This window comes from Trachurus trachurus, assembly GCF_905171665.1.
Source record: "Trachurus trachurus genome assembly, chromosome: 13".
Taxonomy (NCBI): Eukaryota; Metazoa; Chordata; class Actinopteri; order Carangiformes; family Carangidae; genus Trachurus; species Trachurus trachurus.
Window position 1 is genome coordinate 8,138,408 of NC_139892.1, and position 25,075 is coordinate 8,163,482.

At 43.8% G+C, this 25,075-nt stretch overlaps 1 protein-coding gene across 3 annotated transcripts in view; it reads left to right on the top strand.

Moving 5' to 3' along the window:
* Window positions 1-25,075, top strand: part of myo18ab (myosin XVIIIA b) — a 156,078-nt gene that overhangs the window by 86,402 nt on the left and 44,601 nt on the right. For all 3 annotated transcript variants that reach the window (XM_083984950.1, XM_083984949.1, XM_083984951.1), the window contains 3 exons: window positions 514-623; window positions 9,937-10,002; window positions 18,189-18,317. In XM_083984950.1, the coding sequence (XP_083841076.1) occupies window positions 514-623; window positions 9,937-10,002; window positions 18,189-18,317 (305 nt within the window). The remainder of the gene's footprint in view (window positions 1-513; window positions 624-9,936; window positions 10,003-18,188; window positions 18,318-25,075) is intronic.

The following is a 25,075-nucleotide window of genomic DNA, read 5'->3' on the forward strand; positions in this document are numbered from 1 at the left end:
TCTGTCTGTGGGATTAAAATGGCAAAAGGAGAATTTCAAACACGTTATCGATCACGCGAGCGGCCCCTCTGGCTCAGTTAGAAAAACGGTACAGAAAGTGGAGAGAGAGAGAGAGATCTGCACCTCGTGGGACTTTTCTTTTTTCATTTGAAGCCGCTGATGAAACGTGATGAAACTTCCAGAAACAGAGAACTTGAAAGCCATCCAATAACCATCAACCCCGTTTCTGTCCAATTATTCAGACGCGCTGCCTTCAGGTCCTTCAGCCCTTTGTCCTCCCACAGGCCCGCTAACAACAAAACCCTCTGTGACCTTCAACTTCTCCTCCAAAAACCTTTGTCTTTTTATTCTTAAATCGCCTTTTTTATGCTTTGTTTCTTTTCTGGTTTCATTTCTTCTCAAAATAAAAAGTCGCCCTGCTGCAGCCTCCTCCGTCACCTCTGGATTTGTATTTTTTTTGTGTGTGTGTGTGTTTTGGACTCTGACCCTCGGTGTGTGTGTGTCCCCCTCCAGGATATCCAGACCACATGGTCTTCTCTGAGTTCCGCCGGCGCTTCGACGTCCTGGCTCCACATCTGACCAAGAAACATGGACGCCACTACATCGTCACGGACGAGAAGAGGGTGAGTGTTTGTTGAACAGCTTTAATCTGATACTTGTGTGTGTGTTTGTGTGGTGCGGTGGCAGCTGCTGCTCTTTAAAGGGGGGAAGCACATTATTGACCTACATCATAAACCCAGCCTACAATGTGAATAAATCAACAAACTAATTAAATAATTAAATGGAAAACTAGATAAACTTGAACAAGAAAGAGTGAGAATTACACGACCAGTCAAAAGTTTGGACAAACCTTCTTATTCAATGGTATTTCTTTATTTTTATCACTTTCTACATTGTAGATTCAAACTGAAGAGATCATAACTTTGAAAGAACACATTTGAAATTATGTAGTAAACAAAAAAGCTTTAAACTTGTAACACTTTGGTTTCAATTAACACTTGGCTGGTTTTAATGCAATGTTTTCAACCTTCGGGTCGGGACCCCACGTGGGGTCGCCTGGAATTCAAATAGGGTCGCCTGAAATGTCTTGATAAAAAAAAAAAATTACTGATAAAAATATTCTTTTAACTAATTGTTATTCTTTTAGAAATTATGATTAAAATTACCACACACAATCTTAAACAACTGTATTCTGTACTTTCACTTTCTCGAATATAAATCGAGTTCAAATAAACTGCAGCATATAAAAATATCTGAGCTGAGGCATGGTTGACAGCCAGACACTGGGACTGAACTCTTTACAGTAAACCTCAGGCGCCGGTTGTTGTATATTTTAACATAGCTGTCAATCAAAAAAGGGATCCAGCCTTTACACAGATCCTCCAATCATCATGCAGAAGCCCATCATCCAGGCCCCGCCCACTGCTCCCAGAGACGCTGACATCATCGCAGCACTTATCCAATGACCATCTAGTTTTCTCTGTCGCCCCATTGAAGTTAATGGACACTGAGCTTCAACAGGTTTAATGCTGAGATGAGTTGAACATGTTCTAATGCATTTTTTGTCAATGAAACACAAACACAACTTCATATCTGACTATTTATTTCTTACAGTCACCTCTGCTGCGGTGGGAAAGTGACTGATTATTATTGGATTCCCCCACATTAAGATGTTCTAATATGATTCTGCTCTCCGTCGTCAGTGTCATTGATTAGACTGGGTTCTACTTTAATCCGTCTTCCTCCGCCTCCCATTGGTTCCCACTGAGCACATAAATCCTCAGTGTTAATTTGGCGCTCGAGTGAGTATTTTTGGCGGCAGGATGATGTATGTGCGACTGAACCGCAGTGTGTGTGTGTGTGTGTGTGTTCATGGTAACGAAGGAACAGGTCGCCCAGAGCGACGGTGTGACTCATTAATGTGTTTATAGACAACAATGGAGTAATAAGAGACATCGCACAGCTGGAAACAGGTGTATGATGAGCTCTGTCAGGAGAGGAGGATTGAGTCTCTGTTTGAGCTTGGAATTCATGAATGAAGCTGGTGTTATAAACTATGGGATGTTGATAAGACACAGCTTTTCATCATCAGTTCTGGTTTGTTTCATTTGAACCGGTGAATTGGGAAATTTCAGCCCCGAGATCGAGGCTCCAGCTCGAAGAGTCAGGAAGACGTCACCTCCAAACACAGCTGGCCTAAGGAAAGCGTTACGGCGAATCAGACAGATTTTTGTTGTTACAGCCGTATAATCACAAGTCCGCACCATTTTTATATATTTTCTTGTATAACAATATATTTATCAAGGACCCCTAAACTGACACAAATTAGACCCTGGACCCCCCATTGGACAACATTTTGAAACAAACACCAAAAATACACAAATATTTGTTCTGAGACTGAGTAATGTTACTTTTTTTTAGTCAATGTAGGTTCAAATTACAACCAGTGGCATGAATTTTTGGAAAAAATTTCAAGAAATTTCTGGGGAAAAAATGTGGTGACATTTTGAGAAAAAGTTGACGACCCCCTTTGAACCCTTTCAAGGACCCCTGGGGGTCCCCGGACCACACTTTGAGAACCACTACTCTAGAGGGAGAGAGAGAAAATAGAGCGATTCTGAGGTCGGACTTTTCGTGGACGACAGATTTGTGATGCAAATGTATTGCTCTTTTGAACGCATATTGTTTTGAGAAGCAAAACGCTTATTTTTGTGAACTACCTTCTTCAACACCAAAACCAGGACGAACTCTGCTCACAGGACGCAGTAGGGGGAAAGTCACTGTTGATGCACAACGCTGCTAATGTCGACGGGATGTCATACAACTTCATGTCAAAAAATCCAAACTATCCCTTTAATTGTTGTTGTTGCTCATTGCTGTTGCAGTTTGATTATAACCCAAAATTAAAAAGCAGATGACGTGCTCATAGAAAATGCACTGTCTATTGGTTTATTTTGTTACTTTTAGTACAGTAGGCCTGGATGACATTCAGTATCCCACTTTATATATCAGTATCACTTTATATATTAAGTGTAAATCAACCCCAGGCTGCACTTTTTGCTGAATTTGGTGCCATTTCCGATTAAAAACCATAGATGGGTAAAAACATGCGAGGCTAGGATGATGATTTGTACTTAGAAAAATGAAATAAGTTTGTAGTAGGTGTGTTAAATGATCAATAATCAGTATTATTGGCAGTAATATAGGGCCCCAAAATAAAATGTTGCTTAGGGCCCCATGGAGGCTTGGGCCGGCCCTGCCTCTGAATCCAAGATGGCCGCTCCGAGTCCGTGCACGAACGAAAAATGAAAGTTGTGGTAATCAACTGTTCATTAGCTCAGTCCTCCCACCTCCATCTGTGGCAGCATAATGAAGGCAAATCCTGCAGCTTTATTTCACACTTACACCGAATCACTGGAGTACCTCCTTTAAAAAAAAGGCCCAAAAAAGACACAAAAAAAGGAAGGATGCTGCAGCTGTAACATCTGGATGTTCAGTCTCTCCCCTCTCGTCCTCCTCGCTCTGATCCCTCAGTGTGAACAGAATCCCTTTATTTCACCTCTCCTCTCTCCGCTGTCCTCTTCCTGCTCCAAGAGCGCTCTTGTGTGTAATTAATTATGATTGCGCAGGCTGGCAGCATACGGCTACTGTACTGATTAATTACCAGCGGAGGGAAGAGCTTGTTCTCTCTCTCCACCTCCCTCCCTCCTTCCACCTCCCTCTCCCTCGTCTCTTTCCACTTCTTTTTTTTTTTTCCTTGTCTCGCTATCTTTCCCGTTCCTTTTGTACAGGAATCAGAACAGTTTAAGAAGCGTCCCTGAGCATATGATTAATGTCTCCTCTACATTCTGCTCAGGCAGCGAACAGCGGCTTCGCACAAAGAGCGTGATTAGCCTTCATGAGTGGGCGGTGCAGCTGCTGGAGGTGAAACATCTCCACTCTCAGGCCCTCTGTACCTGCCGACGACCGACGGGCTGAAGCCTCTGCTCCACTCAGAGAGGTGGAGGAGGAGGAGTGGTGAGGATAACGAAGCCGACCGGGCCGATGGGCCGTCTGCGGAGATGAAAGGAACATCTAAAACGAAAAGCAGCCGTCAACAGAGGAGATTAAACTGGATTAATTAAGCAGATCAGTGAAATCAAGCTCTCTCTCTCTGTCTCTCTTCACCACACCACAACACACTGTGGGCAATCAGTGGTTCCTTGGAGATGAGCTCAGAGAGAACAGCCCACTCAGAAAGAACTAATGGCGCCCGGTCCTCTGGGGAGTCAGGAGCGAACGGTGAAGAAGAAAGAAAGCAAAGGAGCTAAAAAGATGAAAGGAGGCGGTCTGAGAGCGAGAAGAAGGGCGTATAATTGGAGGAACAATGGGAAAGAATTGGTTTTCAGAGAGGGAAAGACAACACTGATTTGCCGAGCCGATCTCTGAATATTTTTTCTTCGCCAGACAACAAAACCTCCGCCTTTCTGTCTCTTCGCCGCCGGCCCAGTTCTGTCAGCTCCTCTTAATACAACGTGATGCAGCCGGGATGTCAGAAGCCAGATGATGTACCTGCCAAGAGCTTTTCTTTTCAAACAGCAGGAAGGAAATCCACCACGTTATACAAATGCTCCTGTCAGCGCTCTGTCTGTCCCCGGGAGTCGGCCCCAACCAGCAACAGCTTTGAATCAGACGGAGACGTCGCAGCTCGTCCTCGAGACTCGTTCAAATGTTTCCCATGTCTGGTCAGAGACAGACTGAGACACCTTGTCTGTACCGGGTTGGACTGCCGTCATAGGTCCTGGTGACATTAGGCGCGTTTCCATTGCAGGAACCGCCCCCAAAGGACTATCTCTAGGAACTTTTACAGAGCCTAAAACAGGTCCCTGTCCTGTGGTAGGCGCTCAGAACGGCCCCCAAAAAACTTTGATAAGGTTTACTCTGTGCTGACTCAGTTCAGTTCAGAAAACTTAATTTATCCCATACGGACAATTCAGTTTACAGCTCCCAGTTCAATTACACACATACAACAATCATTCATTGGAGATACAACTCTGACACTCAACTCTCAGTTTTCAGTAAATCGGTTCAACTCATGGTTTCCCAACAGCGATGTCATGTACAGTACATGTGCAAATATGTAAGAAAATAAATAAATAATCGCCAAGCACAGACCTACTCATACTCGAAGTGCTGCAAGAACCGCCCCTGAAAGACGATCGGGGTAGGTGCTCAGATCGGCCCCAACAAACTCCCAGGTGAGGTTGAGGTTTACCCCAGTGCTGATTGGTCAAACTCAAAGCAGGATGTGACGCCAAGAGGAACTCCCAAAATAAGCTGCATTTTTAAAACCCAGAATTATTCAAAAAGTGTCTACACGGATGGAAAAAAAGTGGACAGAGAACAGCGCAATTGCACGATTAATACTGACGGAAAAACAGGAGCATTAAAATAAAACTCCTGCACAACGATCGCGCAATGATCGAAACTGTTGCACGTTGAGTCCCGTGGGTCCTGGTCTGTACTGGAGACAAGTGAGAGGACGGTTTCTGTAAAAGTTCCTCTTTACCAGGAACTCCTGCAGTGGAGACACAGCTGTAGATTCAAAAGGTGCTAGAAACCTTCCTCAGAGGTTTCGGTCCAGAATGGCGTTATGTGTCGGCTGCACATCCACGATGCAAGTCTCCTGTCCTGCCACGTCCCAGAGGTCAAAGCTGAGTGAGGTCCGGTGTCGTGGCTCATTATCCTGCTGTAAGTTTGTGTTGTTTACACCAAATCCTAAACCCAACCGTCCAAATCTCGCTGCAGAACTCAGAACCAATCAGTCCACACACAATGTTTATCCAATTTTCCTCAGTCCACAATTTATGAGCCCATGTGGATTGTAGCCACGAAACTGCCTCTCCCTGGATATTTTCCGTTTTTCACACTGTTCTCTGTTAAACCCTAGAGACAGTTGTGTGTGTGTGTGAAAAATCCCAGTTGATCAGCAGTTTCAGAAACACACCGACCAGCCTGTCTGCTGCTTTCAAAGTCACTTAAATCAACATTCCCCCTGCATTTGGATGCTCAGTGTGAACTTCAGCAGATCATCTTCACCATGTCTACAGACCAACATGCACCGAGTTGCTGCCATCAGATGTTTGCGTTAACAAACAGCTGATAAAGTGTCTGCTGAGTCTGCATGGTACTCTTCAAACTAAAGCTCCCATCCTTCCACCAATGCTTTTGTATGGTGTCTTGTTGTCAGGTAAAAGTCAACATTTTGACCTTTCTGCTGAAGGACTGACTTTTCAGACCCCTTTAAACTATTCAGTGCTAAAAATGATTTTTTTTAAAAAGCCCAGCGTGCCAAAAACATTTCACGGTTTACGCTAGAGGGCGCTCTTCCCCACCTTGTGACAAATGTTGGTGTTCCTGTGATGAAAGGAAGCCATGGGATCACGCATCACGTGACCACAACAAACTGCTTCAACCTATCCAGCCGTGGTAGCAGACTGTAGCACCCAACTTCGGCTTGTACACCGGCCATGAATGGACCGAACCGGCCGTGAAAGGACGGCCAGAAGCAGTGTTGCCTACTTGGTGACTTTCCAACCCCTCTTGGTGACTTTTTTTTTGTCAAAAGCGACTAGCGACAAATCTAGCGACTTTTTTCTGGTGTTGTTACAAACGTTTCTGGTTTGGAGACTCTGATGTGAAAGCACGTATCACTGCTGTCTTCAACGAGCAGTGGATGCTGCCGTGAGCCCCGCCCCTGTGCCAAAGCACTCACTGGCGGTCAGTCAGAGACCCGCCATCCCACCAATAAAAAAAAGATTAACCAATCTGGTAATTTGAGAGAGACAGACATCAGAGGGAATCATCAGTCATGCCATTGAAAAAAAAATAAAGGTTCAAAAGAGAGTTCTGCTTGAAAATGTCTCCTTCACTTTAAACCTGTTTTCCTCAGAATTATCCTCCCAGAATGCTGAATTTGGAGAAAACAAGCTGTATTCAAATGAGGATAACTAAAAAGTGGAATATGCTATGGGCTAACTTTTTTTCCTGGTGAATGTAGAGAGTCTCCCCTCTCATTTGAGATACCCTGTGTCATTTTAGTCATAGTACAGCATATTCTGTGGCTGTTTGAAAAGTAGTATAAATCCTCAAAAGCGCTGGTACTGGCTGTGGGAGAAGAAACTGTGAGTTAATGAAGTTTGTGGCCCTGTGAAGATTTCCTCCAGTGGCACCAACAGTGCCACAAGAAATTTCACTTGTATAGTTTAATATTAAAGTCTGATGAGCAGGAAGCCTTGTAACGCTGGGAACGAGAGGATGAATCCTTTAGGGCGACCCCTGAGTTTTCCTCCGGAGTCCTCAAGTCAAAATGTCACCAACTGATAGGTTGCGTTGAAATTAGCTTAAAGGTCACATGAAGTGGTTTCATTAGATTCTAAATGTAGCAGAGCATTTGGAGCCAAATGAGAAATCTCATTGGATAACTCTGCTTTAGTTCAACTTCAGTTGCATTTTTTTTTAATGGCTTTGTTCATCGTCCTGTTTAATATTTTACCCACTGAGATCACTGCTGGGATCTGGGAACATGGTGACATCACTACAAAGAAGCGTGGAGCATGAAACACGAACAGTCAGATCATCAAAGGAAGTTTTGAACAAACTCCCAGTTAGTTAGTTTGCCAGTACAGTGATGGATAGAAGTTGTAATTATGGTTGTTGTAATTATGGAATTGGATTACAGCCATTAGAGAACAATCGTCCAATAATCGTCAACTTTTGGACGCAGATTATAACAATTTTATTTCCACTAATACAATGAAGGGAATATGACTTGAAATAACATCCTTGTCGGAGATGGGCAAGTTCAGAATGATGGAGGAAAGAAAACAACTATTATTGACTGTAAAATAGTCAAATGTTCTGCCTTCAATTTATATCTTTGTAACAAGTGTCTGGACTATATTTAACGGATCAAAAGCAGCTTCTTTTTTTTTGTGAAACACATAAAAATTTTATCTGAATTTTTTATTCCTTAGTATCGGCATCAGCCCCCAAAAAATCCATATCGGTTGGGCCCTGATTGAAATTAACTCTAATTATTAGTGATTAGAGCTGCAGCCTCCCTGGTTTGATAGGACAGTCACAAGGTGCAGGTTGTTATAGAAAGATGAAAAGGTTTGAGTGATCACAGAGTTTATTTACACCAACTAGACCGGTGTTGCATCACCTCTGAGGAGGAACGCTGTAGGTGCAGCGCTCCTGCTTCAAAGACCATCAACCAGTTTCATCTAATCAAACCTTGTTTTTGATGCTTCATTGTTAAAAGTTGGAGCGCCCCACCCCACCCCCACCCCCACCTGCCCCGTGTGGAGTTTAAATCTCATACACATGCACCAGAGGTACCTCTCCTCACAGAGCAGAACCTCAGAGTAGGATCCCTCCCGATACATATATGGTTTGAATTGGACTTGTGTTATTTAAACCATAGACTGTAAATAAACATGGATGTAGCCCTGTTGACCCACGGACTGGTTTTGAAGCTCGTACGTACCCATGAAAAAATTTCCCTTACAGGACAAATAAAGTTTACCTCACCTTACTGAGCTGCTCCACTGTCGCCATCTTGGCAGCATCTGACCCCGCCCCCTAAATCCCAGCTGATCCAAACATCAGTAAGGAGGTGGAGTGACTATGGAGCTGGGGCTTTCGTGGCCACGCCCCCTTTTTTATGCAAAACTTTAAAGGGACTATGAGGAGTTTTGGAAAGCGAAGTGTTGGACCGGCGCAAGACGGACGAAAGCGAAAACATTTACCAAGAATGTTGTCATTCATCAAGAACGAGAGTCGGAGGTTGGAAGACGATCAGATACCGTCGTAGTTCCGACCATAAACGATGCCAACTAGCGATCCGGCGGCATTATTCCCATGACCCGCCGGGCAGTCAACCACTAAATAATAATATCAAAATAACTATAAAGACAAAGCAATATATTTATCGAAAATGGACCCATTAACAAGTGTGGGTAACGTAGATTCCTCCACATTAATATGAGATATAACCAAAAGTCTCAAAACTCCTCGGAGTCTCTTTAAGACTTAATGATATTCAAATTGGTTAGTTATATTAAAATTGACTCACTATGCAGTCGTCATGAAGGAAGGAAACATATAAAAACCAAAACATGTTTATTTCTGCTGTGAAGTTGGACATGTTAACATGGGAGTCGCTGTCGAGACTCACTCTAGTGGTCAGGACTGGAACTGCATCTGCAGTTTTTTAAGATTTTCTACGTTTCTGTGCTTAAATTTTCAACTCTGGAGGTCACAACTTAATTTAAAATTATATGTTTTTACTGTCAACGACCACAAGGTGTCGCCGATTCAACCAAATCCTAAAACTTCAATGTGTCACAGTGGCACCACCCTGAGGATAAACTTGGTAACGACCTGAGAGCAGCCAAATCCAGGTGAGGGAGGAAACAGAGGGAAGACAGGAAATTAATTTTATCCCTTTAAAGCCCAGTTTTTAGCAAATATTATAAATATAATTAACTGTTTACACGAGAATCAGCCTTAAAAAACCTCTGAGTTCAGTCCCAGCTGCAGTTTGTCTTCTAAAGGTTGAGTTGACACATTGAATGAGAGAAAAGCGACCTGAGAAGCTTTTCTGTCTAACTTTGTTTTGTGCTCTCAACTTCCTCGAGGCAGATCGAGGGAGTGTGTGTGTGTGTGTGTGTGTGTGTGTGTGTGTGTGTGTGAGTCTGTGTTTGTGTTAGCTGGTGTTAAGGGGGAATAGAGTTTTTGTTGCTATGGCACCAAGCTATCATCCTTCAGGCAACCGGGTCATGTGATCACGGGCGAGGTGAGGCCCAGAACAAAGTGGGGTTGTTTTTGTTTGTGTGTGTGTGTGTATGTGTGTATGTGTGGACTCATGGTTTGTTTTTTGCTGGTTTCCAGGCAGTAGAGGAGCTGCTGGAGTCTCTGGAGCTGGAGAAGAGCAGCTACTACATGGGCCTGAGCAGGGTGAGTGCAGTCAACTACACACACACACACACATGCACACTTTTCATCTCATTATACATTTAAGGACTGTTCGCATAGCGGTGTAAGTCAGACTGTGGGGCAGGTGTTTGTTTACTCACATTTATATAGAAACAGACAAAGAGTATTCACACACCTTGTTTTTATTCTATTTTATCATATTTGATTAACACATCTGATTTTGCGATATCTTATCAGTGAAACTCAACACTTTTTTTTTTTTTTTTAACAGCTGTTTCATTTTCTGAGCATTACAGTGCCATTTAAGGTGGAATGTTTCCTTGCATCTTATTCAGTTGTTGTGTATCAGTTCTACCTTAAAGGGATAGTTCAAAATTTTTTGGCAAATTGGCCCATTGCCATAATCGCTATAGTCTTAGCAGTAGGTTCTTTCCCTTTAATTGTCGGTGCAAGCTATTTTTAGAACGGCAGAGCCGTGAGCTGCTCAGAGCTACGCTACCGAGGCTCATGGGATTTCTTGGTTTCCCTCATCAAAAACACAATCCAACTACTCCAAAACGCTCTGGTGGACAAGTTGTGACCTGCACATTCACCACGCTATGAGATAATAACAGAACGTTACCACACAGAGTTGTTTTAGAGGGAAATTCATGCAAAACCCCTGATGCGCGTTGCCATTGGAGGCAATTTTTCAGCAAGCAGTCTCTGCATTTACCTCTAAAACAACTCTGTCTGGTAACGTTCTGTTATTATCTCATAGCGTGGTGAATGTGCAGGTCACAACTTGTCCACCAGAGCGTTTTGGAGTTGTTGGATTGTGTATTTGATGAGTTTGATGAGGGAAACCAAGAAATCCCATGAGCCTCCGTAGCGTAGCTCTGCTCTGCCGTTCTAAAACTAGCTTGCACTGACAATTAAAGGAAACAAACCTACTGCTAAAACTATAGAGATTATGGCAATGGGCCAATTTGGCAAAATGTTTAACTATCTCTTTAAATGGTGTGAATTTGCCACTTTTTACCACTCCATCAGTTTTTATTGCTCTCTTGCACCTAAAAATGTATTTAAATATCTAACAGATTATGTGAACTTTGAATATTTTGTTTCCACTCTTGGAGAGGAAATGTGTTGGGAGTGTTTTTCACACTTCACCTACGTTAAGTAAAGCGTCCCTAGGCCAGCTCTCATGAGCACCCTGAATGACAGGCACACAGAAAACACCGGGAGAGACACTGACCAACCGTGTCAGTAAAACCTTTATGGACGTGGTGACCCACTGGGATTCGTCCCAGTTTGACCAGTGGCCTGTCAACTGTGAAGGGATTTGTTGTGTCTTGGTAGTTCAGTGGCAATTGGAGTGAATATCAATAACTTGATAGAAATCTATCAAATATTATGACAGATAGTTGAATCTCCTCCTCCTTTGCCGAGGAATTGTAAGTAATCAAACTACAAGAAACTGAAGACAGAGATTAGTGCATGAAAAATTAAGTTTACCAAGAAAAGTGAGTATGACGTGACCATTAAACTTTCATAAAAACAAGTCAATCAATAAATGTATATATTTCCTGGGCAGCTTGTCCTGACAGCACTTTTTCTTCAATGGCGCTTGTGTCTTTTCTGTCCCCATCAATGGACGTCCGTGCCTCGGGTCTCAGTGTCTTTTCACTCAGTGACACTCTCAATTACACAGATAATTACAGACATTTTTCCATTCTCCTCCACTGCCTCTCCAGCAGAAAGGTGCAGTGGGCATCAAGAAATCGATGCTGTTTTTGTTCCTACGCGGTGACAAATCTTCACACTTCCATTGTCACCTTCGGCGTTCCTGCTGGTGTGTTGTTTTTAATCGTTCTCTCTTCATGGACGAGGCCTGATCTCTGTGGCTCTCTGTGTCTGCGACCTTTGCCAAGCAGCAGTCAGACGCTGCCAAACTCCCAAGTCTTTGAGATAAAAACTGAAAAAAGAAAAAGAACCGGCTAATCACGAGGAAAAACGACAGGCTGATGGTTTTGTTAATTAGATCTGTGAATGTCTGTGGAATAAAGAACAGCGAGCGCCTTTAGCTGTCATTTACAGAAGTTCCTTGGCACAGACTTTAACCTTGCCTTTGTGTCACTGTCTCTGCACTCGGCCCACTGGTTTCCCCATGTTCGGATGAAAGTTTTTAAATCAAAACTTTATTGTTTTCTGACGCTCACATTTCCAATGCTGGCGACGGCTTTTGTTTCAGGTTAGTTCACCGGCAGATGAGTTTCACAGAGGTTCAACCAGCCCACATGGGAAGTGTCACCAGCCCACACACTGGAGCACTTATTCTATTTCTATCTTCTAATTATACTGTGTACATCAGGCATCGTGAGAGTTTGAATAAATGAGCTGCATCAAAGTGCAGAGTTACACATGATAAATATCTGCCGAGTTCAACTGGGTGATAGGAACTAATTAGTGCATTGCTTTAAATTATTCAGAAAGTTTGGCGGTATTAAAATGCCAATAAGGTGCATTGTTTTGAAAGTTGTGAAACAATAATTACATGGTCCTCCAGGAAATTCATTCAACGCACCACATGCTAAAGTTCAAGTTTCCTCAGTCAGATGGAAAGACAGGAATGTGAGTGCTAGTTAGTAAAAATAACAACACTCTCATCCAGTTTACGTACTGTAGCGATTAAAACGGACATAACTGCTGTGATGTCGCAGAGCTCAGAGTCCGCTGCTCCACTGTCACCAACTTGGCAGCGACTGACTCCGCCCCCTAACTCTTGGCTTTTCCAAATATGGGCAAAGAGGAAGAGCTGAGGCTTTGTTGCATGCCAGTTTGTTGCAAACAGACCCTGGAACAGCTGTCACTCAAAGTGGCCACGCCCCCAATTCTCCATAACTTTAGTGCTTAATAAAGTGTAATGATCTGTAGAGACCAAAGCTGTTTCTGTACCAGGCTGCAAACATGATTATTTCTGCTGTGAAGTGAAAGGACATTTTAACATGGGAGTCTATGGAGACTGGCTCACTATTAATCAGAAACTCCCATTAAGGGATTAATTAAAGCAATTAAACCAATCGTTGGTTCATTACAGTGATTCCAAAAGTGTTCAGACTCAGGGACGACACAACAGTTGTTGTTACCCTAGACTGCAAATAGGCTTTTCTCTTGTCACATTACTGAACCTGACTGCAAAAGACTGTCAGCGATAAAAACAACTTCATGCTGCATTCAGGTTCCTGCTGTAGCTGTAGCCGTAGCTCTTAGATGTAGCAAAGATCCTCTACTATGACTAGATGGCTCATTACAAGCTGCACCAATGATATGAAATGGTGTAGCTACACTTCCTGTGTCCTGAGTGGGCGTGGTCGGCCGTCCCCCCACCTCATGTTGTAAGAGTGTGTGTGGATTTATAAAAGTTGTCAGTAGAGGAAAGTGAGCGATTTATATTTCTCATGATAACATTAGCTATTTAGGCTAACTCATATTTAGCATGAGGATAAAAAGTTAGCGCCAGCGTTCGCGAACATTAGCTGATGTTACCTAGGAAATCTGTGTGACAGTGGTGCCGCTTGATGACGGACAAGACAGGTAGAGAGAGAAAAGAGAGAACACCTGTACTAACTTACCTTGAGTGAGTGAGTGAGTGAGTGAGTGCACGTGTGTGTGTGTGGTGGGCGGCTGCAGCGGCGGGTGCGTGTGTGGAAGGTGCCGCAGCAGTTTTGAGAGAAAAAAAAAGTTAAAAAAAACAAAAAAAACGACGCATCGACTATTAAATTAGTTGTCGACGATTTTAATAGTCGACGTAGTCGTGATTGGTCGACTAATCGTGGCAGCCCTAGTCAATAGACTCAAGACCTGCTGCTGCTGCTGCTGCTGGTCTCCTAAAGGGGGCGGAGTCATGGTCTGCTGGTCTCCAAAAGGGGGCGGAGTCATGAAGAAACCCAAGTGACTCATTGTTGGGGCCTCTTGTTTCGTAACCATTTTTTGATTTAGCTGTTGGCTGTAGCTGTTAGCTGTAGCTGTTAGCTGTTTGCTGTTAGCTGTAGGTGTTAGTTGTTAGCTGTATCTGTAGGTGCAGTAATAAAGCAGCAGCAGAGGATCCTTTTTGAACCGTCCAGTGACATACACGACGCTGCATCCTCCAGCTCTCTCTGTTGGTCTCGTAACTGAGTGTTGTTGTGGGAATCATTAGCATTGCAACATCAAAGTGTCACCCACAGCACATGAGGTGTGGACCACCTCTCACTGCCAGGCAGGCTGCCTCTGTGTTGCGCTGCCAGCTTGTTTATGGCTCCCTGCCTGAATAAAGTGTCTCCTGGGAGCGCGGCGCTCCATGTTAACCAGATGTGTTGTCTCCTCCCAGGGCAGAGTGTCATCGTCTGTCCCCACCGCGGGGAAATGAACAGGAATTTATGGGTGGGCCAACTGTGCAGTCACGATAGAGCCTTTGGTTTTACTTTACTTTCAATATCAATATCCATCCATCCGAGCTGCTTCCTGCACAGGAGCTGATGAACTCATCCTGTCTTGGGGTTCACAGCCGTTTGCACCCACCGGTCATTTAGAGTCATCCAATTAAAGTGACCTGCTTCTGGGCCCCCAGAGCAGTGCACAGGAAGCCCACACAGAGTATGGGAGCTCCGGGCGGCGATGGCTGAAGCCAGCCGGCGGATTTGGAGCGTCTTACTGTGAGGCAGCCGTGCTAATCGCTACACGACCGGATTGACCTCCGCTGGATTGTCAGTATGTGCATTAGAAATAGGGAATATTTGAGAGGACTGGCTGTAAGTCTGGCTCACAAAACGCCGGCAGGCTGGGTAAATATTTACGGCAACATTACAGCATTGTTACACAGCGGCGGAGTCACAAGGTCCACATGAAATCTAAACAACGGTCTTAATTCCTGGCCGCGCTCCAGGCTCCACACTTTCTCCTCCGCTCAGCCAATTCTGAAAATTACAGTCGGAGTAAGAAACCGTCACATCCTCTGAAGGACAAAGCATCACACAAACTCTGCCTAATGAATTTACTTCCATTAAGAGCTGCCAGCTAATTCAGTGCCGAGGAACAGAGCAGCGCGTCCGTCCCCAGACACAAAATTATGAAGAAGGAGTTTGAGGCGTTCTGATGGAGGGCTTTTTTTTATATTCCTTCTCCACAGAGGCCCCCAGTGTCGAGCTGTCGTCACTCTTTTCCAGTCAAAAATGAAACTGTGCTCTCATTGGTATTCAGGAAGCAGCACTGCTGCCCAGATCATCAGCAGAAGAGATGAAAGACGCCGGAACCTCTGGATGAGACTGAAACGATCAGGCCAGGAAAACGAGTGAGACAGCTGCCGTGTGAACCGACAGCTCAGAGACACACAGAGAAAACATCCACATCTGCACCGGAAGATTTACATGGATTGATATTTACGGCGATTGATTAACGTTCTCTGCCGAGCGTGGGCAGGTCTTGCGGTTAGTCAGCCGGCTCCAACAGAAGGTCGTACTCCTCGCACAACAAATAAGCAGACGCACACACTGAAGACTTTTGACGGACGACCTCTGTGGCATCTCCTCAAACACTGAACTTCCTGCCGCGTCTCTGAGGAATCAGGAACTCTGTGATGAATCGTCTCTGGTTTAATTCACAGAGAGAGAGAGAACACAACAGGGTTGTATCTCTGGGCAGAAGATATAGACTGAGCTGAGAAAATACTCTCAAGGCCAACACTTCCTGGAAAAGCAGAACCAGTTTCTCACCTTAGAACTTAAACATCAATACACGATAGATTGAACAACTCCATCCCATTTAATCCTCTGATTGGTCGTCTCAGTCTCAGTGATAAGATTCGAAGCCCAAACTTTTCTCTTGTCTTACAAGTACAAACTGGTCTGTTTTCATTTAGAAATGACCTCCTGTCATTGGTTGATCCACTGCAGACAAATAATGTGAGTGTTTTATTCATTCAGTTTGTGGTTTGATCCACACAACACTGGAGAACAACACAAAACAAAGTGGACAATTATTCATTAGAGGCCTTTTACCTGTTTCTACTGATTTTTCATTATTTATTGACATTTTCCAAGAGGCCATTATGAATAATTAAAGTAATTTATTGTCAAACAGTAAAATGTTGGACCTCTAATACAGATTTGTCTCAAGTGTTTGAACAATATTTGTGGTATAATTGCAAAAAAAAAGTGTTTACTCGAGGAATATTAGCTGATTACTTGGTTATCATAATTTTACAATAATTGGCAAGGTTTATTGGCTAAATCTGAATATAATACCAATGAACGTTTGGTTTTTGTAGCCTTATAATTCTTCTTTTATATCTACATATAACAAGGGTCTTGCTTTGGAGAGTGTCGTCATCTTGCACCGCCATGTATGTACCAGAGCCTGAACGGTAAATCCAGCCAACCAGAGAGCGCGTTTCAAGAGCTTTGCGTTTATAAATAAACCAACGAAGAATAAAGAGGAAGGAAACAGCAGACATATCGTAAAATGGTTTAGATCTTCATCTCATCGCTCCATGCTGAAATACTCCCAGTTGTCCCAGTCGTGGTAAAACAGTTTTTTTGTCCTAGGAGGCCACCGTCACTTTGCTGACGGGAGGAGTGAGTGCGAGCGAGCGAGTGAGCGCTGCAAACTAGAATCTGAATGCTGGATGTCACACCCCCCCCCCCCACCCCATTTTACTCACTGGACCTTTAATTTCTGCACAGACCCCCCCAAAAATCCTACATTGGTCAGGCCCCATCTTCATTTCCTGCAAACTACATTCACATAACTTTACACTCTGTGACACAAGATCTCAATAAGACGCTCAGTTCAGTTGGCTCAAGTGTTGACACACAGGAGAGTCAGTTAGAGAATCCAGTCGAGAAACGAGTGAAATTATCCAAGATCTACGGTGAGAAATGTTGATATAAACACAGAGTGAACACTCAGAGATGCTCGCAGGACCCGTGTGATGGGCAGCTGTGCTGAGAGCATCCGAGGGTCAAGCAGAAACATCAAAACACCGACACCCATCGCTTTGTGTGTAAAAATGCTGAGTTACATGTGGCATCTTGTCAGGTTCCTGTTTCCCAGCGACAGCAGCTTCAAAAGAGCAGCAATTTTATCACATTAGCTTCCCGGATTGACTCGTTCCCGCTCCGCCGCCACTTCTCTCTGCATAATGTGTCGAGTGTTGAGCTCCGGGCGCCAATTGACCCACATCAAATGGTTGATGTGTGTAACACCACACCGTGCAGCCGTAGACAGATATATAGGCCTAGTGGAGATAAAACTGGATCAGATGTGACGTCTTCACTCTGCTCTAGTTGCTGCTGCATCTGTGTTCACACCACCAGTCGTGCTTTTAGACGTTTGTTGCCGAGGTGTTTTTCCTTTTTTAGATGTGCAAGAAGTAAGACTGACTTTATTCTCCGTTGGTAAAAAGTTTGGAGGCAACAAAGTGATGGAGGTGAATTCAGAAGCAGCTCTGTTCCCATTCACCAGATGATACCTGAAAGTGATTGGCTATTGAGTTATCTGTGAAATTGTTAAGTGCAGGTTTGGCTTGTGGCCACTTAGAAGCACTCAGACATCAGGACGAAGGTCTGAACTGACACTGTCTGTGTGCCAAAGCTCTACACTTAAAGTCCACTTCAAACCCCCAAAACTTTTACAGTCTCCCAGTCTGAATGTGCAAAGTTTGAAGTCTTTGTTCAACTCAAAGTTGAAGTTTTTTCAAAACAGACAGAAAGATTTAGTTGGATTCAGCCGCACTGTTCATGTCGCGTATCTCAGGGTTCCTACGCAAGTATGGAAAGTATGAAAAATTATGGAATTTGATTTTATACATTTCCAGGTCTGGAAATGTATGGGAAATGGAAACTATTGTATGGAAATATATTTATCTTAATATTTATCTGGGTTTGATCTTATCTGAAGTTATTTGGGTTAATTATTTTGTATGCGCTATTGTACCTAGCTACAAGCACCACATAATGGCATACACATTCAGAATAATGAAAACAAATGATTTATTGCTTGCTTTTTTTTATATTATGCGCATCTATTTGCTCAAATATCACAAATAATTAGATTTTTTTTTTACCGAGAAGTCTGGAAATTAGGGTCTGGAAAAAGTATGGAATCTGGAAATGTCAAATGTGTAGGAACCCTGGTATCTCCACCTTTGAGAAACGACCTCTGTGTGACTTTGTCCTTCCTGTCCCCAGGTGTTCTTCAGAGCAGGGACGCTGTCCAAGCTGGAGGAGCAGCGGGACGTGAAGACCAGGAGGAACATCTCTCTGTTCCAGGCCGCCTGCCGAGGATACCTGGCCAGACAGGCCTTCAAGAAGAGGAAGGTAAGACGCCAACATTTATGAAGAGTGTTTGTGTTTCGTAATGTTATTTCACCTTGAAAACATTGCATTGGAGGAATGTTTGTTGACGGTGGTTTTGTCCTCCTGCCAACCTCTGACTCAACTACACGGCTCAGGTAATTAACAGAGTTTAAAGCCTCTCCAGCGTCTCTGGATATTTCCATTCTGCCGTGTAAAGAGGTAAGAAGGAGTCGCAGCTGTTGTGGCATTTGGACTCTCGAAGTTCTTAATTAACTCTTAGAGAATACTCATTTGTTGTGGCCTAAGGAAAATAACAGCGAAGTCTTGAGAGAGCACAGAGCTGGCAGTCGTAAGATGATTTCCTCCGAGATGGAGTCGAGCTCGTCTTTTTTTTTATTTCCTGGTGGCTTCCTGTCGCTCCACTCGTCCTCCTCCCTGATGGACGGATGCGTCTGTGTCCCACAGACTCTTGAGTTTCCCCGGTGATCTGCCATCAATCTGCCACATCCAAACAGACCTGAACGCTGCCGCCGTTACTTCTTATAAAAGTCAGGGAAAATGTATGTTCAGGAACCTCGGTGCTCGCTCGGAGCATTTACCTTTATTTGTCGCTGCAAGCTCTTTTTAGAACAGCGGAGCAGAGCCGTGAGCTGCTCAGAGCTACGCTACGGAGGCTCATGGGATTTCTTGGTTTCCCTCATCAAACTCATCAAATACACAATCCAACAACTGCACAACGCTCTGGTGGACAAGTTGTGAGCTGCACATTCACCACGCTATGAGATAATAACAGAACGTTACCAGACAGAGTTGTTTTAGAGGGAAATTCATGCAAAACTGCAGATGCACGTTGCCTTCAGGGACAGTTTTTCATCAAGCAGTCTCTGCATTTACCTAAATCAACTCTGGCTGGTAACGTTCTGTTATTATCTCATAGCGTGGTGAATGTGCAGGTCACAACTTGTCCACCAGAGCGTTGTGCAGTTGTTGGATTGTGTATTTGATGAGCTGGATGAGGGAAACCAAGAAATCCCATTAGCCTCCGTAGCGTAGCTCTGAGCAGCTCGCGGGCGGCTCTGCTCTGCCGTTCAAAAAACAGCTTGCACCGACAATTAAAGGTAACAAACCTACTGCTATGACTATAGGGATTATGGCAATGGGCCAATTTGCCAAAATGTTGAACTATCCCTTTAAGGTAAGGTGGGTAAAAAGCTGTCATCAGGAACTGTCAGCTGATAAATACTCAACCACAGTGTGTCTGAACAGGAAGCTAATGGATGTCAAGTAAAAAAGACATCAAGACACTCTAGCATGTTGAAGACAGGATGAAATCTAGAAGACCAAGAAAAGCTTCACACAAAATCAGACTTTACGTGACTTCAGAAGATCTGCGAGAGGTTTTATCTAGAGTTTTACCTCAGTGGTCAATGTCCAAGGTCTGCAAAGCAACATCAATGGATGGATTAGACTGGACTCTTTATGGAAACGAGCTCTGAGCTTTGGCCACAAACACCAGTCAAGGTGTGTTTTGGAGGAAAATCATGACCTGAAGACCTTCACCCACTTCTCAACGTTGGGGTTGGGGTTGGCGTCGGTTCCTTTGGGGGTCGAGTGGGAAACACATTGTTGGTGTAGACGTCCTGCATTCAGTCAAGAGAGTTGAAGCTAAAAGAGCTTTGATTCTACAAAACTCCTCAACATCCACCTATAGAAACACATCTCCTCCTCCTGGGAAGATTTCAAACAAGATCAGATCTCAGAACTGAAACCATCTGCAGCAGAACAGTGAGACTCTCTGGGTTTAAAAACATAAGATGCAATTACTCTCCAAGTTTATTTTTTTCAGTTTCTTAATGAAATAAAACACAATGTTTCATTAAGTTTAATGTTTTAATGTGTGTTTGCTGCTGCTGCGATTCCATTTACTTCCTTTCACTTCAATAATCAACAGAAATATGTAATTTGCCCAAACACCTGTTCATCTACTTAGTCATGTAATTATCCAATCAGGCGATCATGTGCACAGCATTAAATCCTGCAGATACAGATACACAGCTCCCCTTCAGTTAATGTTCACAGCAGATGTCAGGATGTACACAGCGAGCACTTTATTAGGAACACCATGGCGATAGCAGTAGAGGCCTCTGCACACCAAGTCATTTATTTTCGTATGTTTTTCTAATCCGTCACCCGACAGACACCTTACACATTGAGTCTGATGCGTGTTTATAACTATGTGTAACCCACGTAGATCTCACTCTGTATTTGTAAAAAATAAATGAAATAGAAAAATAAAATGTTGTGTCCATCCAACCCTGAAAGGACGTCAAGCGGAGACCTGCTTCTAAATGAGCTGCAGAATTATCATGATCACTTCCATTGTTTATTTTAGGATGTCAGTGGTCCACTTTGATAGATTATTGATTATTAGCTGTACTGGAGCCGCACATTAAAAAGAAGACGACCAATTTCCATGATCCTGAACAGCGGTGTGATTGGTCAGAAAGGCTTTTTTACAAAAAATGCAGAAAGTCAAACATGTTCCGAAAACTTTAATGATGGACAAAGGTTTCAGAGTCGGTATATAAACATGATCGAAACAACATGAGGTCGAACTTATTTACAAACATGCGTAAATTTCAGAAGAAAAAAAAAACGGACTTGGTGTACAAAGGCCTTAAAGAGGAACTATGCAGTCTGGTTGCTTTTCCGCTATTTTGCTAACCCTCCTCTCCTCCATGTGCATTTGTTTTTAATGAAGCTGGCAAAAAATCAATCCATGGAGCGGTGGATAACATTATTTATCATCTACCATGTTACCATGTGTATTTGTGTAGTCTTATCTGTCATAAACAAGAGATTACAGGTTACGGGGCGCGTTACATTTGTGTGGCGGTGCCGCAGAGACGAGAGCTGGGACACCGGGTCGGAGGCTCTGATCTTACGAGGTTGGTTTTCAGCCAAGAGACGCTAGGTGGAAGGTAGAGAGCCTCCATTCTCCCTGGAACTAGTTACCAGTCATTGATTTAACCAGAACTAGGAAAAATGTAGTGTAGCCATGGGAAAAATCCTGCGTAGTTCCCCTTTAAGACATGAACCACCCAGAGTTGAACCTGAAATTACCTCGCTCACCTCAAAACTCCTCGTCTATCATAGCTGAGTCGCTTCAGAGGCGGGCGCGGGCACTTGATGTTGTTGTGAGTGTGGTTTTGTAAAGACCGTCGTGACATTTCAGATTTATTAGACGCTTCAGAGTGGAATGAGAAAGACTTCAAACCCAAGGAGAAGCTTTTACACTGTGGCCAAATGAGCTTTTTGGATGCTTTACAAGTTACCCTTGTAGAGGACTTTGTCTGTCTTCGCAATTTTCTTCTCTCTGCACTCTGTTGGTCTATTGTGTGTGTGTGAGAGAGAGAGAGACTCTTTGTGTGTACAAGAGTGTGTGTGTGTGTGTGTGTATGTGTGTGTGAATGTGTTGTTCCACCAGAGTGAGCCTGACAAGTGGAAACATTGCCGCCGTGCATTGACTGCCTCTTAAAGATGCCAGTGGGGATCTGTTGACTTTCTCTATTTGTGTGTGTGTGTGTGTGTGCGTGCGTGTTACTTCACAGAAGTTTTGATGTTGCTTGTGGAAGTTTTATACACAGTTTTTTGTATATCTAGTGTGTGTGTATGTGTGTGTGTTTGTGCACTCTGGGTCCCTGTCCTCCACTCATTACCATTTTGGTTTATTCTTCCTTGCCGAGCTGGGCTCAGGCCTGCCAACTGAAATTACTTTTCAAGGGCATTTGGGTTTCACTTCACTCCTCTGTCGCCCCTGAACGCCTCAGCTGGAGCCGCCGCTCTCGGGGCGAATCGTCGTCTCCTGTTAACTGTCGTCATGTGGAACTGAGTTCACGTCTTTGAGGCCGCTGAAGACTAAGTGGCTGTTAAAGTTGGTTGAACAGAAAGTTTAATCCGTCGTATTCCTCTGTTAATGACGTGATCGCCCTTTTTATTTTTATTTTTTTAAATAGTTTTTTAGCCTCAGTTCTGGTTCTGGTCTGGTTGCTCTTGCAACTTTGTTCTGTTAACACTGGTAATCTCTACTCCTCATCTGCTCCAATCACGTGCGGCGTACCCCAGGGTTCCATATTAGGCCCCATCCTATTCGCCCTATACCTGCTCCCTTTAGGCTCCATTTTCCAAAAGCACAATATCTCATATCATTGCTACGCTAATGATACACAGTTATATCTCCCACTCGAACTTGGTCATAGCAACAACTCCACCTTGGAGTCCATTCTTGACTGCCTCCAAGATGTCAAAATATGGTTGGTAAATAACTATCTCCAATTAAATGATGGGAAGACAGAAGTGGTCTTTTTTGGCCCCCCAAACTCCTCCAAAGTTATAATAAATCACTTAGGTCCCCTGGCGCCCAATCTTCATACCCATGCCAGAAATCTTGGGGTGATCTTTGATTAAGATTTCAAATTTGATAAACAAATAAACTTTGTGGTGAAAAGTTGTTTTTTCCAATTACGAAACAAACCGAAATCAATTCTCTCCCTCTCTAACCTTAAAACAGTTGCCAACGCCTTGATTACCTCTAGGCTGGATTATTGCAACTCACTCTATTTAGGTATTAGCCAGTCATCTCTATCCCGCTTACAGGTTCAGAATTCTGCTGCCAGATTGCTAACAGGAACTAGGTGGCTAACCCTGCAGACACAGCCCCCACCACACAGGACTAGAAGCCCATAGGTGATGATTAAGACGGATTTCATTTGGACAAGTCTAATGTTTATTTTGGGGCTCAAAACTACAGACCCAACCTTTAAATGTCCCTGATGGTCTCAAGTGTGTCCCAGCCATGGCTATTTTGTACAGCACTTTGTTTGTAATTTTGTGATCACTGAACTGTACAGCACTTTGGTCAACGTTGGTTGTTTTTAAATGTGCTTTATAAATAAACTGATTTGATTTATAGGTCTAAACAAAAAGTCAATTAGACAGCTGTAGCTGATCCAAACAAACACCAGGAAACTGGACCGGTCCTCAGATCACTACACTGTGAGTCAAAGGACAGACTGAAGAGTGAACAGTGGGCCAAAGTAAATGCTAGATATGAAGCATCAAGGTTGTCTGGGACGAGTCTGCAGTCTGTTCCCAGAACCAAACAAAGTGAAAGTGAAGCAGCATTCAGTTATTCTGCTCCTCACTCCCTCTGCCGTGGAGACACAGTGATAGGACGGTTTGGTGACTCAAGTCCCAGAGGAAAACAAAGGACAGATAGACGGACAAGGTGCAGGTCCTGCTCAGCGTTTAGAAGATGAGATCCAGAGGGAGTTGCTATCGGCGGTGAAAAAGATCATGGTGGTCAAAATATATTCTTATCTCCTCCTGCTTCAGACCTTCTGCTTTGGATCATTTAAAACGGAGCTGAACGTCTCTCTGACCCCAGATCTGTTCCCGAGGAGCCAAAACACCGATTTATTTATTCCTAGTTTTTGTTTGATCACTGAAACTTTACTTCGTTACCGCTGCTCTCTAAATAAAACCATCTCAGCCTTGTCTTCCTTTAATTGGAGGAAGTTTTTCCTCGTATCCAGAGATGAGCTGGAGGCTCTGCACAGTGCACACACACATACAAACACCACACACACACACACACACACTCCGACAGCGTTGTCATTGCACTGCAGTGTTTTCTTGTAATAGAATCTGTTTTTAAATGAACATTTAACACAAAAGGAATCCGAGAGAAAACGGGTTCAACGACATCTAATCATGACAGGAAAGCAGGAAGTGCAGTAAATATATATGCAAAACCACGGGGCAGTGGAGGGGTGAGGGAACTCTGGGAGAAATCAAATCAAAACTTTAATTTGTTTTGTGCTGAGTCATTGTTTAGTTGCTGATATTTAAAAATAAAAAAAACACATCCATACACTCAGAAAGGTAGATTTAAATCTGCTCAGGAGCCACAACACAGACTCAATTAGTTTGTTCCTCCATCTAGTCTGTCTGTCTGCTCTGGGGAACCTCCCCCATTTCCTCCCCCTCTTCCTCCCCCTCCGCCACCACAGCCGCCGCCTGGGGGGGCAGCGTTCAAAGCTCTGCGAAAAAATAAATGAGAAGTGGAATGAGAAAAGGGAGGAAGGAGGGAAAGCAGGAGAAAGAGATGTGGGAGCAGAGTGGGAGAGAGATCCTGCGGCGGCGGCGCCGAGGCCCCGCGGTCTCTCTCCATCTCCCGGTTCTCATGGGGGAAACGGTTCAGAGCAGAGGATCATGGGGGATCCCGGCGCCCGACATCAACACCGAGTCTCATTAAATAGTTCCCCGAAGACAGAAAGCAGCAACCAGGTTACTGCAGTGCAAGTAAACACACTCTGCACCTCCCGCTTTACCTGAGTGACCTGGATACCGGCGTCGGTGTCGGATAAGACGCTCGATCGAAATCATTAAAGTAAAGAAACGTCGGCTCTGCAGCTTCAAATAAACTGTGAAGAAGACGACGCAGATCTAAACCAGAGGTTCCCAACATGATCCAACTCCTGCCCTACTTAAAAATCTCTCTAGATCTCAGTACGGAGGCCAAATGATGCCAAATCATAACATGGTCTGACGTTATCTGGAGCAGCAGCGCGTCATCAGGCCTTGTGGGAGAAGCAAAAATGTTACTGAATAATGATTTAATAATTGATTTCAGGTGGATGCAAATCTGATATAGTAACAAAAATCTATAACTGAACAACAAATCATAACTGAAAACGATGCAGATCTAGTTGTAGTAG